The sequence below is a fragment of the Petromyzon marinus genome, chromosome 42 (genome assembly GCF_048934315.1).
Source record: "Petromyzon marinus isolate PM22_M1 ecotype Great Lakes invasive population chromosome 42, UKy_Petmar_22M1.pri1.0, whole genome shotgun sequence".
Taxonomy (NCBI): Eukaryota; Metazoa; Chordata; class Hyperoartia; order Petromyzontiformes; family Petromyzontidae; genus Petromyzon; species Petromyzon marinus.
This window is the reverse complement of record NC_133708.1, coordinates 2,338,954-2,356,840: the sequence shown is the minus strand read 5'-3', so window position 1 is coordinate 2,356,840 and position 17,887 is coordinate 2,338,954. Positions and strand designations below refer to the sequence as shown.

Here is a 17,887-nt window from a genome sequence, read left to right as displayed (position 1 = left end):
TGTTGGGAGAGTAAAACCCACTGCACAACATTCACAATGAGCGAATGAAGCAGCATCGTTCTGCTTGCGAGACACAGCCTAACAACCGATTGGCTGTGTCGGGTGGTGGTGGCGGCGGCGGCGGCGGGTTCAACCACGCATTTGTATGCACGCGATCTAACCCAAGTTAAAACTACAAATGGAACGATCACGCGGCTGGTGTTAAAGTAAAATAAGTAATAATAAAAAATATTTCTTTTAAAACACCCTTTTATGAAACGTACTAGTAATGGGAGAACTCCACCACTCCAGTAAGTGGCCCCTGAAGCTTGCCACAACGTAAGGGACCGTGGCCATTGACACCCAACGTCAGTTGACCGTGGACAATAAGACACAAGCTGAAACATTACATATTAAAAATAATGTCTAAAAATATCTATTATTTTACGATATAATATAGTATTATCATTACTATGACATAAGTATACCAAGTTTGCAGTCGATACCACATTGGGAAGTGGGTTAACATTGAGTTACAAGATTTGAGGATACAACAACGACGACGACAACAACAACGACCACAACAGACAGAGCGAGTTAAATGAAAGGGTGCAACACAACAACAATCCACCGCACCTTCCGGTAGGAGTCTTCGATGGTGGGATCATACTTCTCCACAAATATTCCTTGCACGAACTGTACCGTCTGCGGAAAACACCGGGAAAAAGGTGTCCAAATGTTAGGCACATCAGCGCGAGCATTTCACCCACCGTGTGATAATTAATTTGTGTAGAGCGTCGTTCGTGGGCTTTGCCTGGGTAGGATGGGGATGGTTTAGTTGTACAGTGAAACCTTGGATTGCGAGTAGCTTGGTCTGTGAGTGTTTTGCAAGACGAGCAAATTTTTTTTAAATAAATAATAATTTCATAAACGAGCGAGGGTCTTGCAATACGAGCAGTACGTACAGAATAACGCTTTGTCTGCCGAGCGTCACGTGATCACAACTGAGACAATGGTTCTTCTCTCTCTCTCTGTCGCTGCGGGATTGTGGGTAATCATCTCCCATGCTCGGTCTCAGTCGGCGTGCCTCACTCGTATAGTCAACATCCGTGCGAGCGAATACTGTTTACTACAGTATAGCGTTGTGACCACGTGTATACTGTTTACTACAGTACTATAGTGTTGTGACCACGTGTATACTGTTTACTACAGTACTATAGTGTTGTGACCACGTGTATACTGTTTACTACAGTACTGTAGTGTTGTGACCACGTGTATACTGTTTACTACAGTACTATAGTGTTGTGACCACGTGTATACTGTTTACTACAGCACTATAGTGTTGTGACCACGTGTATACTGTTTACTACAGCACTATAGTGTTGTGACCACGTGTATACTGTTTACTACAGCACTATAGTGTTGTGACCACGTGTATACTGTTTACTACAGTACTATAGTGTTGTGACCACGTGTACTGTTTACTACAGTACTATAGTGTTGTGACCACGTATATACTGTTAACTACAGTACTATAGTGTTGTGACCACGTGTATACTGTTTACTACAGTACTATAGTGTTGTGACCACGTGTGTACTGTTTACTACAGTACTATAGTGTTATGACCACGTGTATACTGTTTACTACAGCACTATAGTGTTGTGACCACGTGTATACTGTTTACTACAGTACTATAGTGTTGTGATCACGTGTATACTGTTTACTACAGTACTATAGTGTTGTGACCACGTGTATACTGTTTACTGCAGTACTATAGTGTTGTGACCACGTGTATACTGTTTACTACATTACTATAGTGTTGTGACCACGTGTATACTGTTTACTATAGTACTATAGTGTTGTGACCACGTGTATACTGTTTACTATAGTACTATAGTGTTGTGACCACGTATATACTGTTTACTACAGTACTATAGTGTTGTGACCACGTGTGTACTGTTTACTACAGTACTATAGTGTTGTGACCACGTGTGTACTGTTTACTACAGTACTATAGTGTTGTGACCACGTGTATACTGTTTACTACAGTACTATAGTGTTGTGACGACATATATACTGTTTACTACAGTATAGTGTTGTGACGACGTGTGTGTACGTAAAGCATTTTTTTATTTTGTGTCCAAGTGTAGTGATTGTTCTTTAGTAACTGTACTGCAAGTGAAAGTCGTCCTACACAATAACCCTCCTCCTCCTCTCTCTCGTCTCCCTCACACCAGCCACGATTAAATGTAATTAATAAATTGCATTACCTTTTTATTACATTTAAATAATAAAAAAAATATTAAAAAGGTATTTTGTATTAATCATATTTATATGAAAACAGTATTTTTGGGCTGTGGAACGAATCATCTGAGTTTCCATTATTTCGTATGGGGAAAATCGCTTTGATATACGAGTGCTTTGGATGACGAGCACGTTTCCAAAACGAATAATGCTCGCAATGCAAGGTTGCACTGTACTTGTATGTGGGAGATTAGTTTACCTTTCTTGTACTTTGCACTACTATCGTGTTTTTTGTACTGTTTGTTGTTGTCACGTTCTTACCCTGTGCCCCTAGTGGACCATCTGTGAAATAGCGAGCTTTAAAGCTCCTCCTGCAGTAACAGGTCCCTGCAGGGTGGGCTGGTAGGACAAGTCTCTGCGCTGTCTATTGCTGATTTTACACCCAACAGCACGAGATTTCACTTCGTTAAAGTATTGAAAGGGGACGGACGGACGGATACATTAATCTATTGCAGGCTGGTACACTCAGTTTACAACTTCGTTCCTACCAGTATAAATAGGTACTCTTTGGTTTCATTCGGTAAAGTGACGTAGGTAAAATAAAATAATTTGCACGTTTCCGAAAGGATTTCATTGTTTTCTTTTATTTTATTTTACCTACGTGACTTTACCGAATAAAACCAAAGAGTATGAATCCTTGCAGTCACGAAAGCTTCAAATCTAAAAGTATAAATACAGATTCTTAAGTATAGAACTATCCTGCGCCCTCGCAAGACACAGCGCAACCGAAGCAAGGTCAACTCGATTAAAGAGCGAAGTAAATAAAAATTAAAACTAGATTTGGTGCTTTCGTGACTGCAGGAATTAATCTTTGTTTTTTTTTCGACAAAGTCACGTAGAAATAAGAAAAAATAAAATTACATAATATACGACGTTTCGATTGCCACACAAGCAATCATCATCAGTATCCCCTGGTATATCTGTGTTAATTCCCTCTACTTAAGGTCTGTATATATATCTGCGGTTATGTGTTTCCTCTACCTGATGATGATTGCTTGTGTTGCAATCGAAACGTCGTATATTATGTAATTGTATTTTTTCTTATTTCTACGTGACTTTACCGAAAAAACCAAAGATAAATACAAAATTAATAAAGGGACTTCAATAGTGGAAGGGGGGGGGGCTTAATTTGCCGGCTATGGTGAGAGCCGGAGTCCATGCCACCACGCCGTGGGATCTAAACTAAAAACTATTTTTAGTTTACCAGCTAAGGCCCGACTGAGCTGCTACGTACCTCTTTTGCAGAAGCAAAATTATAGCTCAATGAAGTGGCTTATCATCATCAAGTGCAAATTTATAGCAGCCAAATGTTCAAAATGCGTGACGTCGATTCTAAATGTGGAGCGGAAAACCGGAGGACTACGAGAAAAATTTACGCAAACTCCAAACATCCAGCAGCAGCAGCAGGCGCCAGGGTCGGGATCGACCCACGACCTCCTGCATACCAGGCGAGGTAGTTAACATCTCACCACCGTGGAGCTGCGTGGATGAGAGGCAAGGCACGCTCCAACCCCAACCACCACCCCTCCCCGTCTTGAAATTTTATTTCAGGCCGAGTTTAAAGCAGCAGCAGCAGCAGCAGCAGCAATGGAATCTCTCCACCGAGGAAAACTGCGGCGGTGGGGGAGCCGAACCTGAGGGGCGGTGGGGAACGCTCCCGGCCCCAACGGAACGACCGGCTCAAATTACTGACGCCAAAGTTTTTCTGGGTACTCCGGGCGCGGCCGCTGGTGGCGGTGTTCCGGCAGCACGATTTGCCGTGTGAACAGACCACAAACATTTCACATGGTTGAACTAACATTTCACTGATTTTATCCAGGAGAGAAACCACGTTTTTTATTTATTTACCAGGTTAAGGGCCCCACACACTGAGCTATGAAGCAATTTTTTTTATAGAATGTCAAATAATAGCCCCACGTAGTGGCTTATCATCATTACGTGGAAATTTATGGCAGTAACCAAATACTTAAAAACGTGAATTTGGCGACTGCCACCCAACACAGCCAACCCTTACTAGTTGGCTGTGTCAGGTGGTTGCGGGTTTAAACGACACATTTATACATTGACGCGATCGAAGCCAAAAAACCTCCATTATGGATTTTTTTTCCCCCCCGTTTACAGCGGCAAGCCACCCCACCACTCAACCCCCCCAGCCCCCCACCAACCCTTCCACCCCACACACACCCAGAGAGCCACCGCTCTCATCGTTTGATGTTTGCAACGGCGACGCCTGTCGTACGCCGTTTCACATCGCAAATCCTGCGGTACGCGCGCACCACGGTTTCGAACAAGCGGCAGAATTGCCCTACAGACCTAGAGACACAACAAGAACGACAGCCAACAACGACCCAATTACCGCGCGGAGAAACGTGCCGGCGAATGCCAAGACAACGTCTAATGAACATTCGGCGCAAGTCCCCTTGGTTTTTTTTTTGTGCGATGCGGCACGTGTGTGAAATGGAGCTTGTAATGGACGCGCCGACGCATCAATTTTAACGTCGGCACGTACATCCGACCGTCGCACGCGCAGCCAGCGAAGGGCCGCCGTGCGCCAAACGTGTGACCCTCTTGGCCACCGCGGTCGCGCAAGACTGCTCCCCGGGCTGCCCGTGCACCGGCTCGCCACTCGTCGCGTTCACGCCGTCGGCAAATTCCCGGCGGGCACTCGGAAGGCGAGGTGCAGAGAGATACTGTAGACCGAGACCCATGGACTCCGACAGAGACCCATGGGCTCCGACAGAGACCCATGGGCTCCGACAGAGACCCATGGACTCCGACAGAGACCCATGGACTCCGACAGAGACCCATGGACTCCGACAGAGACCCACGGGCTCCGACAGAGACCCATGGACTCCGACAGAGACCCATGGACTCCGACAGAGACCCATGGACTCCGGCTTTAGAGTATTTGGCTGCTATAAATGTCCACGTGATAAGCCACTTAATGAGCTATCATACAGCTCAGTGGGGCCTTACCTGGTAAAATAAAAAAATAGTTTTCAATGGCTGGTGGTGCTAGTAGTAAAAAACAGTGAAGGCAAGGAACTGAATATACAGAGGAGCTCCCCCCGCTCCCCCTCCTCCCCAAAAAACATATAAACATCCTGGGGCCCCCATGCCTCCCGTAACTTAATCCAGCCCTGACCATCATCGTCGTCGTCATCATCATCACTGTTGTCCTCATTGGGACCACAACGTCAATTACCAGCTGCTTGGCACACGCGTCACGGAAACTCGACGTCGCTTGTGCTGGGATGTCCCTGGCTGCCCCCCCCCCCCCCCGGCATGCGAACGTGGAAAACCCCCCCACACGGCGCAGCTTAACGGACCATCGCGCCGGTGTGTGTGTGTGTTGGTGGGAGGGAGCGGTAGCGTAGCGGTTCGCGCCCTGCGCTACGAACCCAGCGGCCCGAGTTCGATTCCCGTTCACGGCCAACATCAGCGACGGTTATCTGAACCGGTCCTGGGTCTCCCCTAGGTCGACTCAGCCTCAAATTAATACCTGGTGGGGGTGTCTAAACATCACCACCGAGGAAACAAAGGCGGTCGGCCGTGGTGCTGGCCACCCACCCCCTCGTGTACCCTTCCGGCCTTTATAGTTGCTACTCGCTAACGAGCACTTGCCCCTCCAGTCTGTTAAGGCTATAATACGGGGGGACCTCTTCCGTCTTTTGTTGGTGGTGGTTGTTGCAGGAGCGTGCGGTGCCGAACAAGACGGAAAGACTGCCCTCGGCGCCCAGTGCAACGTCACTCGCCGATGGTGCACATCGCCCAGGGGACACGCGGACGGTGTCGCGGTGAAGAGTCTGCCAGGTCGGCGGTGAGCGGGTGAGGTGGGTGAGGTGGGTGTGTGGGGTGTGGTGGTGAGGTGGGTGATGGTGGGGGGGGTGACGTCACTCACCAGGGCGGACTTCCCCACTCCACCAGACCCCAGCACCACCAGCTTGTACTCCCGCATCGTGACACGGGGAAGCCCTCACCTGCACACACCTGGGAGACAACAAGGACTAAGATGTAAATACCCGCCGCCTGTAGTCCTTCAATAGATTGTCGGATTAAAAATGAATGCGTCGTTCAACCCGCCACCACCCGACACGGCCAACTGGTAAAGTTGTGTCGCTTAAACAAAACGTGGCAATTCGTTGCGAGACCAGAGGGGGTATCTATTATTGGTTTGGTTCGTCACAATATTCACAGTGGCCTTCGCACCTGATCGGCTTCACAAGTGACGGGACATCACACTGACCTCTATTTAAGAGCAAAACAGGAGGAGGATTTCTCCACAACTCTGTGGCGGTTGCCTGATGACACTGGTTGTTGTTGTTGTTACCAGTGAAACATCACGGTACTCGAATTGTAAATGTTGTAGTGGGTTTACTCTCCAACACACAACCGGTTACTGCTCAACTAGTAACTAATTGGCATGTTTTGTTTACGTGACAACCCTGACTAATTGGCTGTGTCGGGTGATGGCGGGTTTAACTAAGCATTTATTTATTTATGAGATCTAACCCCCAAAAAAAGTCTATTATGGGCCAGTGCCGTTTGCGACCACGTATGCACCTCCGATTAGCACGGTTGGCTACGTACGGTTTGAAAGAAGTTCAACATCCATACACAGATACATGAATGCCGGCACGCCACACGAGGGGGCGCGTGGGCGAGGCTTCCACCAACTTCTGGCCGCCTCTGGACTCCCCCAAATGCCGATGTTTACACACGGCAACAGGTACTGATTTTTTAGGTCGAGTTGACATAAGGGAGACCCAGGGACCGATTCAGATATTCGCCACTGTTTGTGGTGGCGAGCAAGCGGGAATGGAACTCGGGTCGCCGGGATCGTAGTGCAGCACAATAACCCCACTGCACCACTGCACACCCATGCCGCGACTCTAAGGGCTTCGCAGCTGTCTCTCTCCCCCTCCTCTGTTCCGACCATGGACGAACTCGTCCGTCTGAACGGGGCCCGTAGCTATCCGTGGTACGGAAATTTGAGGGCTCTTTGTTCCTCTCACACAGCTTAAAAGCCGTGATCTGAACGTGGCTCTCTCACTCCAGCGCTGTCCTACCAGACAGTCTCGCTCCCTTCACCTGATGAAGGCCGCTTGTGTTGTGGCCGAAACGTCGTGAGAATATTATTGTGTTATTTTATTTTATCAATTTATTATTTTATTCTCATTCTACGTGACTTTACCGAAAGAACCAAAGAAGAACAACAACCGCCATTCGCCACTAAGTGGCGGTGACGTCACCACGGCGCTTTTGCCAGGCTGTGCAGGTATACATTCACAAACTCAAGTATGCTTACAGGCTAAACTATTTTTATTTTACCAGCCAAGGCCCGCTGAGCTATATACAGTCATACCTCGGTATACGACCACTTTGGAGTACGTCGAATTTGGTATACGGCGTGTTCTGATAAGAAAAAAACGTCTTGGGATACGCCGTATTGATGGAATACGAGGCGCTTGCTAGAACTTGTCTGGGTCGGGATGAGTCACCGCGTACAGTACCCGCGTAGACCCCCGTTCACGACTGAAACAAAGCGCCGCGCCTCAGTCTGCCTGTAGATCTCGTTCAGTGCACAACCTCTGTTAAAACTCCGTGAATATTCACGTGTTTTTTCATTTTAATTTATGTATGCATTTTAGTAATAAGTAGTGTCTACATTATCTTATACGACAACATTAATGTATAATATGCCATATAAATATAATTTATTATACTCTGGAACGGATTATTCCCTTTATTTCTTATGGGAGAAATTCGTCTGGTATATACGTTATTTTCGGTATAAGTCCTCCTACCTTCTGGAACGAATCAACGACGAATACCGAGGTACTACTGTAGCTCTTTTTCAGAAGTGACCTGGTCACACAAATAATGGCCCAATGAAGTGGCTTATCACGTGGAAATGTATATCAGCCAAATTACCTAAACGCATGACTGTTGATTCGAAATTTGGAGGGCAAAACCAGAGGACCCGGACAAAAAATCCTCGTGTCCACAGGGAGAGAGACACGTAAACCACAAATATATAACAGGCGTCAGGGTCAGGATTGAAGCCACGATTTCCTGTATACCAGGCGAGGTAGTTAACATCTCGCACACAATCACAATGCAGCACACACAAAATCGATCACAATATGGTAGCAAAGATAAAGATGCCTCCCCGTATAGCCTTAGCAGATATTTGGAGCTGGCAGCAAAAATGTATACTTGGGTCACCGGGTTCGTAGCACAGTGCGCTTACCACTGCACCATCGCCGTTCCCCACGCACGCAGCATCATTCCCCAGTCCACCCACCGCTCTTACCACATTATCATAATCATTGTCGTGTTGACATCATTGCGCTATCACCACCACCACCTTCGTAATTACCATCGTCACCAGAATCTCCATCGCCCCCCATCATCGTCACCCTGCCCCACTAAATACTTGGTGCGTGCGTTCTCACTCGTGACTCAATCGGCGCGCGCTCGGCGCTTCTGAGGTAGGGGTCGCATGCACGACCCCCAGCCAGCGCCTCGCAGCGTTTGTTCGCCCGGGGGCAGATATTCTTGAGCCGCGGGGGCCAGGAAGGAGCGTCGAGAATCGTCGAGAAGCGCTACAGAGCGCCAAAAAACGCCCATAAGCGCCGAGAAGCGCGGTATCACGGCAGGAAACTGGCGCTTCCTTCTTTGCGGCCAACACTCGTGCCACCCTAATGAGTGAGGTGCTCGGTCTCTGGGCACCCGCGCTAACCCCAGCCCCGACCACTGGGCCACAAAAGCGCCTGCCCCATGGCCGGGTAGATCTCCGTACATGTCTATGGATCTCTACACGAGTCGATAGATCTGCCAGAGTCTCTGGGCCTCGTGGCAAACTTATGGGGTTCTAAGCAAGTCCACGGGTCTCTACGAGAGCCCACGGGTCTCTGTGAGAGTCTGTGGGTCTCTGCGAAAGTCTAAGTAAGAGTCTTGATCTCCAATCTCTCTCCCTGCACCCCCCGCCTTCCCACGTTGGCACGCTGGATATTTCCGACGACGTGAATGCGACGAGTGGCGATGTACAACGGGCAGCGTGGGCAGGGGCGGCAACGCTCACATGAGCGCACGAGTGGAGGAGGAAAAATAAATATAAATAGCGAGATGGCCCTGCCTCTGCCCACCTATAAAAAGGCACAGGCTGGGGGGGGGGGTCAAGGCAGGGAACGAGTACACAGCCGCGATGTTGCCGAGCCAGTGGGCGAGCACCTGTGACCAACCGCCCACAAAGGCGATAGCCGAAGGAAGTCTATGATAATCTATGGGTCTCTGTGGGACGAGTCTATGGGTCTCTGTGTGAGGCGTCTATGGGTCTCTGTGTGAGGAGTCTATGGGTCTCTGTGTGAGGCGTCTATGGGTCTCTACGTGACGAGTCCATGGGTCTCTGTGTGATGAGTCTATGGGTCTCTACGTGACGAGTCTATAGGTCTCTGCGTGACGAGTATATGGGTCTCTACGTGAGGAGTCTATGGGTCTCTACGTGACGAGTCTATGGGTCTCTGTGTGAGGAGTCTATGGGTCTCTGTGTGATGAGTCTATGGGTCTCTGCGTGAGGAGTCTATGGGTCTCTACGTGACGAGTCCATGGGTCTCTGTGTGATGAGTCTATGGGTCGCTACGTGACGAGTCTATGGGTCTCTGCGTGACGAGTATATGGGTCTCTGCGTGAGGAGTATATGGGTCTCTGCGTGATGAGTCTATGGGTCTCTGCGTGAGGAGTCTATGGGTCTCTACGTGACGAGTCTATAGGTCTCTACATGACGAGTCTATGGGTCTGTGCGTGACGAGTCTATGGGTCTCTGCGTGAGGAGTCTATGGGTCTCTGTGTAACGAGTCTATGGGTCTCTGCGTGATGAGTCTATGGGTCTCTGCGTGACGAGTCTATGGGTCTCTACGTGACGAGTCTATGGGTCTCTGCGTAACGAGTCGATGGGTCCCTGTGTGATGAGTCTATGGGTCTCTGCGTGAGGAGTCTATGGGTCTCTGCGTGACGAGTCTATGGGTCTCTGCGTGACGAGTCTATGGGTCTCTACGTGACGAGTCCATGGGTCTCTGCGTGACGAGTCTATGGGTCTCTGCGTGACGAGTCTATGGGTCTCTGCGTGAGGAGTCTATGGGTCTCTACGTGACGAGTCTATGGGTCTCTACGTGACGAGTCTATGGGTCTCTACGTGACGAGTCTATGGGTCTCTACGTGACGAGTCTATGGGTCTCTGTGTGATGAGTCTATGGGTCTCTGTGTGATGAGTCTATAGGTCTCTGTGTGAGGAGTCTATGGGTCTCTGCATGAGGAGTCTATGGGTCTCTGCGTGATGAGTCTATGGGTCTCTGCGTGACGAGTCTATGGGTCTCTGCATGACGAGTCTATGGGTCTCTGCGTGAGGAGTCTATGGGTCTCTGCGTGAGGAGTCTATGGGTCTCTGCGTGATGAGTCTATGGGTCTCTGCGTGACGAGTCTATGGGTCTCTACGTGACGAGTCTATGGGTCTCTGCGTAACGAGTCGATGGGTCCCTGTGTGATGAGTCTATGGGTCTCTGCGTGAGGAGTCTATAGGTATCTGCATGACGAGTCTATGGGTCTCTGTGTGACGAGTCTATGGGTCTCTGTGTAACGAGTCTATGGGTCTCTGCGTGACGAGTCTATGGGTCTCTGCGTGACGAGTCTATGGGTCTCTACGTGACGCGTCTATGGGTCTCTGCGTGAGGAGTCTATGGGTCTCTGCATGACGAGTCTATGGGTCTCTGCATGACGAGTCTATGGGTCTCTGTGTGAGGAGTCTATGGGTCTGTGTGAGGAGTCTATGGGTCTCTGCATGACGAGTCTATGGGTCTCTACGTGACGAGTCTATGGGTCTCTGCGTGACGAGTCTATGGGTCTCTGTGTGGTGAGTCTATGGGTCTCTACGTGACGAGTCTATGGGTGTCTGTGTGGTGAGTCTATGGGTCTCTGCGTGACGAGTCTATGCGTCTCTGCGTGACGAGTCTATGGGTTTCTGCGTGAGGAGTCTATGGGTCTCTGCGTGAGGAGTCTATGGGTCTCTGCATGACGAGTCTATGGGTCTCTGTGTGGTGAGTCTATGGGTCTGTGTGGTGAGTCTATGCGTCTCTGCGTGACGAGTCTATGGGTCTCTGCATGACGAGTCTATGGGTCTCTGTGTGGTGAGTCTATGGGTCTGTGTGGTGAGTCTATGGGTCTCTGCGTGACGAGTCTATGGGTCTCTACGTGACGAGTCTATGGGTCTCTACGTGACGAGTCTATGGGTCTCTACGTGACGAGTCTATGGGTCTCTACGTGACGAGTCTATGGGTCTCTGCGTGACGAGTCTATGGGTCTCTGTGTGGTGAGTCTATGGGTCTCTATGTGACGAGTCTATGGGTCTCTGCATGACGAGTCTATGGGTCTCTGCATGACGAGTCTATGGGTCTCTGCGTGACGAGTCTATGGGTCTCTGCATGACGAGTCTATGGGTCTCTGTGTGGTGAGTCTATGGGTCTCTATGTGACGAGTCTATGGGTCTCTGCGTGACGAGTCTATGGGTCTCTGCATGACGAGTCTATGGGTCTCTGCATGACGAGTCTATGGGTCTCTGCATGACGAGTCTATGGGTCTCTGCGTGACGAGTCTATGGGTCTCTGCATGACGAGTCTATGGGTCTCTGTGTGGTGAGTCTATGGGTCTCTATGTGACGAGTCTATGGGTCTCTGCGTGACGAGTCTATGGGTCTCTGTGTGGTGAGTCTATGGGTCTCTATGTGACGAGTCTATGGGTCTCTGCATGACGAGTCTATGGGTCTCTGCGTGACGAGTCTATGGGTCTCTGCGTGACGAGTCTATGGGTCTGTGCGTGACGACCCAACAGCCGCCACCGCCGCCCCCCTCCCCCACTGTTCCCTGTCCCCTCAACCTCCCCCGACCTCGCACGCGACTCTCTGCAGCTACAGGATGTTGTCGCCGTGGTAACTTGTCGTCGGCAGACCTTGGACTCGGGGTGGAGTGGGGAGATGGGGCGAAGGGGGGGGCTGGAACCTCCCGCCCGTTATCGCACCGCGGGGGCCGAGGTCGGCGGAAGCCGGAGCCCGAAAGCAAACAAGCGCCGGCGGCGCTAACAGCTGGAAGGGGGTACGGGGGCGGGGAGCCGCGCTTAATCTTGCTTCGTAGAAAAATTAGCAACGGGAATATTCGCACGCTTGAGTTTTTATAATGTATTTTAGTTTGATGGTGATGATTAATTGGGTGAAACTCATGAAGTGTGCCGATGACTCTGTCCCACCCCACCCCTCCTCCCAGCCCCGTCCCGTCCTTTCCATCCGTCCCCCATCCTGTCCGTCTCGACTGTCCCATCCTTCCCCTCCGACTGCTGGTAACAGCGCAGGACCGTGCAGCAGTGGGGAGACCGTGTGGGGTAGGGAGGGCCTTCACCCAACAGTGGATAGACAGAGGCTGCTGCTGCTGCTACTGGTGGTCTAGCGTGGAGTGTGCAGTGGTTACACACGGGTGTTGGAGTGGCCTGGCACAGGCACCGTGGTGGTGGTGGTGGTGACAGTCGCCATCGCTTAGTGACGAATGGACGGCTGTCAGGGTTACTGGCAAGGTTGCATGGCGAGGGCGGTGGTCAGGAAGTATGGGGTGGGGGAGCAGAGGGTGACGACAACAAAGCTTCAAACGTCTCTGGCCAGTTGGGGACGCTCACAGCCTCGCTGGGGAACTGTGCAGGGCGACCGTTTGGGGTGTGCGTTGATCGTCCCCAGCCGATGATGTTCGCAACGTCACTTTTTTCGTGAATTTCCCCACCTCCCTCCTTACGTGGTTGACGACCACCACGGAAAGCGGACATCGCAAGAGCTAACCGCTTCGGGGTACAACATCTATTGGTTAATAGCGGAGGAATCCGATGAGCTGGAAGAACTCTTTTCTCACAAATGTCCAGTAAGGGGGGGCACGAGGTCAGAACGTCATGACAACAAACAAATCAAAAACACGACAGGAGTGCAAAGTATAGGAAAGGTATAACGATCTCATTTTTAAAATATATATGAATAAAACTAAAATGTTGTTTTCATCTTAAACAGGTAAAAGCCCACCGAGGTATGAACTTACACCTTCTTAAAGTGATCCCTTGGTTGCTACCATGGGGAGGGGGGGGGGGGTGGCTCTGCCCATCATAATCAGAACATTTGGTTATCCTGGAGGAATACGATGAGCTATGAGAGTAATAGTCCAAACGGAAGACATTCCCCCCTTTTAACTCCACCACCACTTCTTTGGCCGGTCCCCAATAACACGGCCCTTGGCAACACGGCCCATCGAAACTTAACACCGCTGCCGCCACCGTGTTCGCCACGGCGGCTGGGAGATGTTCACGACCTCGCCTGGTATACAGAAGGTCATGGGCTTGATTGCCTGTTGTTTATTTGGAGTTTGCACGTCTGTCCGCGTGGTCACGCGCTTAAGAGTATTTTTGACTGCTATAAATTTCCAACCGATGATGAGCCACTTCGTTGAGCTATCATTTGTGATAGCCAGGTCGCTTCTGAAAAAAAGCTAGATAGCTCAGTGGGGCCTTACCTGGTAAAAAAAATGTTTTTTGCTTTTATAGTTTGCCCGCGAATTGAACCGTAGCACGGAGAACACCAGCGCCGGATCGGCACGGGGGTAGCAAAAACGGCTGCGGTGACGCCAACGCAAGTTGATGGGAGTCTCACCAGAGACCCATACACTCTGAGACCCACAAACCTCCAAATTGAATTGCGATTAAAGCGGTCTCTTGCGTGTAGTAGGTTTATAATAATATCAGCCCAGTCACCGATTATTGGAAAAAAAAGCAGCAGTCTGACCGCCATTGGACCAACAGACGTGGGCGAGTGTAGTATGCCCCCTCGTGTGCGGATACAATCTTAGGAGTGGTTCTGTGAGATCTCCTTACAACGGGCCGCTCTCTGACACGCGGCAGGGTAATACACAGCTGTGGGCGAGAGAGATGCCAACGGACGCCGCATATCTGAACGATCGCCATAAAAATTGGCAACGAGGCTAAAAAAATTAATTTGCTCGATCGATTTTGCTCTCCACTTTGCTCCCTTCACAGCGGGCCGGTAAAATTGCACACGTGGCACAGACACTCAAAGCAACTTTGTTAACAAAAATCAAATAGACAAAACAATTTCACAGAGTTCTCCGGACCACAGCACCGCGTCGTCCGGAGAGTGAGGCACGCACGGTGCAGCTTGTGCCCGGTGTCAATGACGACACGCCGAATCATCTGGCCGCGCGCACGCACGCACACCAGCACGCAGAGCTCGCGGGTGACTTTGGAGGTTGGTTTGCCTTTATATAATGCTAATAATTGGCCCAGATGAATTGCAATTACATTGGAGTAAATAAACTTGTATTTGTTGGAAGCCCAATTTAAATCTGATTGGTTCTTCGTGTTTGTATCGTGACATGCTTATTAAGAAGCCGGCTCTGGTGACGCTGCATCTGACGGCCTGGATCGTTACTCTTCACTTGCTGGCTTTTCCTGAAGATATCTGGCGCAGTTTCAAGCGAATCGCCGCGGCTATTTGCCTAGTTTGGTCATGAGACTCTTTCGTCAGCTCACCGGGTGAGCGAGCTGAAACAATTTTTATTTTACCAGGCAAGGCCCCACTGAGCTATGTAGCTCTTCTTCAGAAGCGACCTGGCTATCACAAATGATAGCTCACCATAAGTGGCTGATCGTCACGTGGAAATATATAGCAGCCAAATTATCTAAATGCGTGATGTAGATTCTAAATGTGGAGGGAAACACCGGAGAATACGTAGAAAAAAATCCACGTGACCAGAGAGAGAGACAGCAAGAGAGACACATGCAAAGTCCAAATATACAGCAGGTGTCAGGGTCGGGATCGAACCCACGATCTCCTGCATAGCAGGCGAGGGAGTCAACATCCCCTAGCCACCGTGGCATTAACCGTAAAATACTCCGCGCCGCCTGCTTCCTAGTAGTGGTCGCTGACGATCACGTCACTCGTCGTTCAAAGAGAACCGGCCATTTGCGTGCGCGCCCGCGTCATGGTGGGTCAAAGTTTCCCAAAAATAAAATTAATACAGGGAAAAAAGAAAATCACTTAAATCGGGATCACGCACACACACACCAACAACAATGATCCCCGTATAGCCTTAACAGACTGTTGGAGCAAGTGCTGTTAGCGAGCACCTGTGAAGGACGGTACAGCACACGAGCGAGTGGGTGGCCAGCACCACGCCTTTTATCTCCCTAGTGGCGATGTTAACTAGACACCGCACAAGGTACTCATTTGAGGCTGAGCCGACCAAGGGGAGGCCAAGGGACCGGTTCAGATAGTCGTCACTGGTGTTGGCCATGAGCGCGAATCGAACTCAGGTCGCCAGGTTCGTAGCGCAACACGCTAACTGCGACACCACCGCTCCCCTACACACAACCACCGCCATTCGCCACTAAGTGGCGGTGACGTCACCACGACGCTTGTGCCAGGCCATGTGCATCTTGAGGCCACGTGAAGTGTCGAACGCCCGCTGGCAGGAGATCATGGGGCAGACCCAAGTGCCACGGGTCGACTGAATAAGATGACAGATGACTGGCTGATGCACCACCTGTGCCCCCTACTGTGCCAACCTGCTGTGCTTTAGCCACCCGGCGCTCCGCTCGTTGTTGTGAGCGTCGCTCGTCCGCCCTCCGTTGCTGTTGGAGGGCGACTGCCTCCAACTGGCCAGTAGCAGCGTCCTTCACGAGCCTCCTCCACAGAGGCCGATCTTGACACCGCTGGTACCAGTCATCGGCAAGTCCACTCAGCTCCACGTCCTCCTGTACCACATCACTCCATCTCTTCTCTAGCCCGTGCCGCGCCCGTTTAGCCCCCTCGATCCGGCCGAACAAAAGCTGTTTCGGCATGCTGTGGCTCGGCATGCGGGCTACATGACCCAGCCAACGCAGCCTTGCCTGCCGGAGGAGCTCACCGATGGAACCTTGCATATGTGAGCTCCTCACACAATCCAGCCTGGTTAAACCCAGGATGGATCGTAGGCAGGCCAGCCTAAATGTTTCTAACCGGCGAAGATGTTTCATTAGGGGGGTCCACGTTTCACAAGCGTAGAGAAGGAAGGGAATGACCGTGGCCGAGAAGACCTGAAGCTTAGTGCGGAGCGACAGACCAGGTAGCTTCCACACAGCGTTATGCAACTGATGAAAATATATTGCCGCTCGACTGATTTGGAGTGAGAACTCTGCTGTTGAACTGAAGCAGGTCATAAGCACACTGCCCAGGTATGGGAAACTCTCCACTCTCTCCACAACTGCCCCATCACCGATTGGGAGTTGTGGGGGTGGAGTGTCCGATGGTACAAAATACCCAGGCAGGTGCTTAGTTTTGGTGGGGCTGATGGTAAGGCCCCCCCTCTTAGTGGCACGCTCCAGTCTCAGCAGGAGCGTCTCCGCACACTCACAGTAACACAGCCAACCCCCCAACCCCCCACCCCACCACAGACTGTTAAAACTGCCAACTGCGAAACTCCACAGCAGCGCCTTCCTGAAGCCACCATAGCACAGCCTTGCGCGCAAAGTACAACAGTGAGAATATCGAGTGTGCTAAATTATTCATGTGATTACAACAGGAGGCTCTCGATAATGACGGGGAGAGCGGCCGCGTATAATAATAAAAATCGCAGATAATCTGAAAGTGTCCATTTTCCGCAGATCTTCATGCCAAATACCACCAATATAGGACTACAGTGTGTTTAAGGTAAGAAAATTGAGTTTGTTAATGAACAAAACAAACATTTGTAGTCAAGAATCTACCGGTCGATGATGCGCGTGCTCAGTGACAACACTTTCCCGCTCCCACCCCAGCAAAGACTCGGCCCACTCAGTGGACAGCAACAGAGCCACGCCAATCAACAGCAAGCAAACTACGCCACCCACTGTTGTAAAGATATTGCAACTACTGTACTGTAGAGGCTATCACGTGGATTTCGGATTAACCGGAGCAAACACATTCGTTCGGTTTTAAGCACGTGAGACTTGTAAATAAACATTTGCAAGATTAACGAACTCAATCCACGAGTTTTTAATTTATTATTATTTTGTCAAAACCTCAGGTGCGCGTGGTTAAATCCGCAAATCGGATAAACCGCACACTGACAAATACAAGTCAGCTGTGTTATCAAACTGAGGATTGCTTCCTCCTCCTTCGCTGCCTTCATCCGTGGGAAGGGGGGGGAGCGGGCGTGGGGAGGGGGGTGGGGCACGGGGGGGGGGGGAGACCGGGAGGACGAGGGGGGGGGGACGACGCGGGAAACCAATCGCCGGCCTCCGCACGGGCAAATAATCTACGTACGCCAAACTGGGGGGGTTCAACACGCAACCGAGCCACCTTCACGTAACCAAAGACGCGTCATCATTCGGTGGCTGTGGCGGCGGCGTTGGCCGTGGTGCACCATTGACAACGGCAACGCACTCCGCGCCAATAACGGGACACCATACGGGACTTGCAAAAATGAATGCAACTAAAACGATTCAACAAGCGATTCATCGCGCACGCGTTGTGACTCGCGCGTTTAAATG

The 17,887-nt window shown here is 50.5% G+C and overlaps 1 protein-coding gene across 1 annotated transcript in view; it reads right to left on the bottom strand.

The window, feature by feature from the left end:
- Positions 1-17,887, bottom strand: part of LOC116951296 (ras-related protein Rap-1b) — a 66,612-nt gene that overhangs the window by 14,023 nt on the left and 34,702 nt on the right. The window contains exons 2-3 of the mRNA XM_032969816.2: positions 6,186-6,274; positions 616-684 (exon numbers count right to left, since the gene is read on the bottom strand). Coding sequence (XP_032825707.1) covers positions 616-684; positions 6,186-6,242 — 126 coding nt within the window. The 5' untranslated portion in view covers positions 6,243-6,274. The remainder of the gene's footprint in view (positions 1-615; positions 685-6,185; positions 6,275-17,887) is intronic.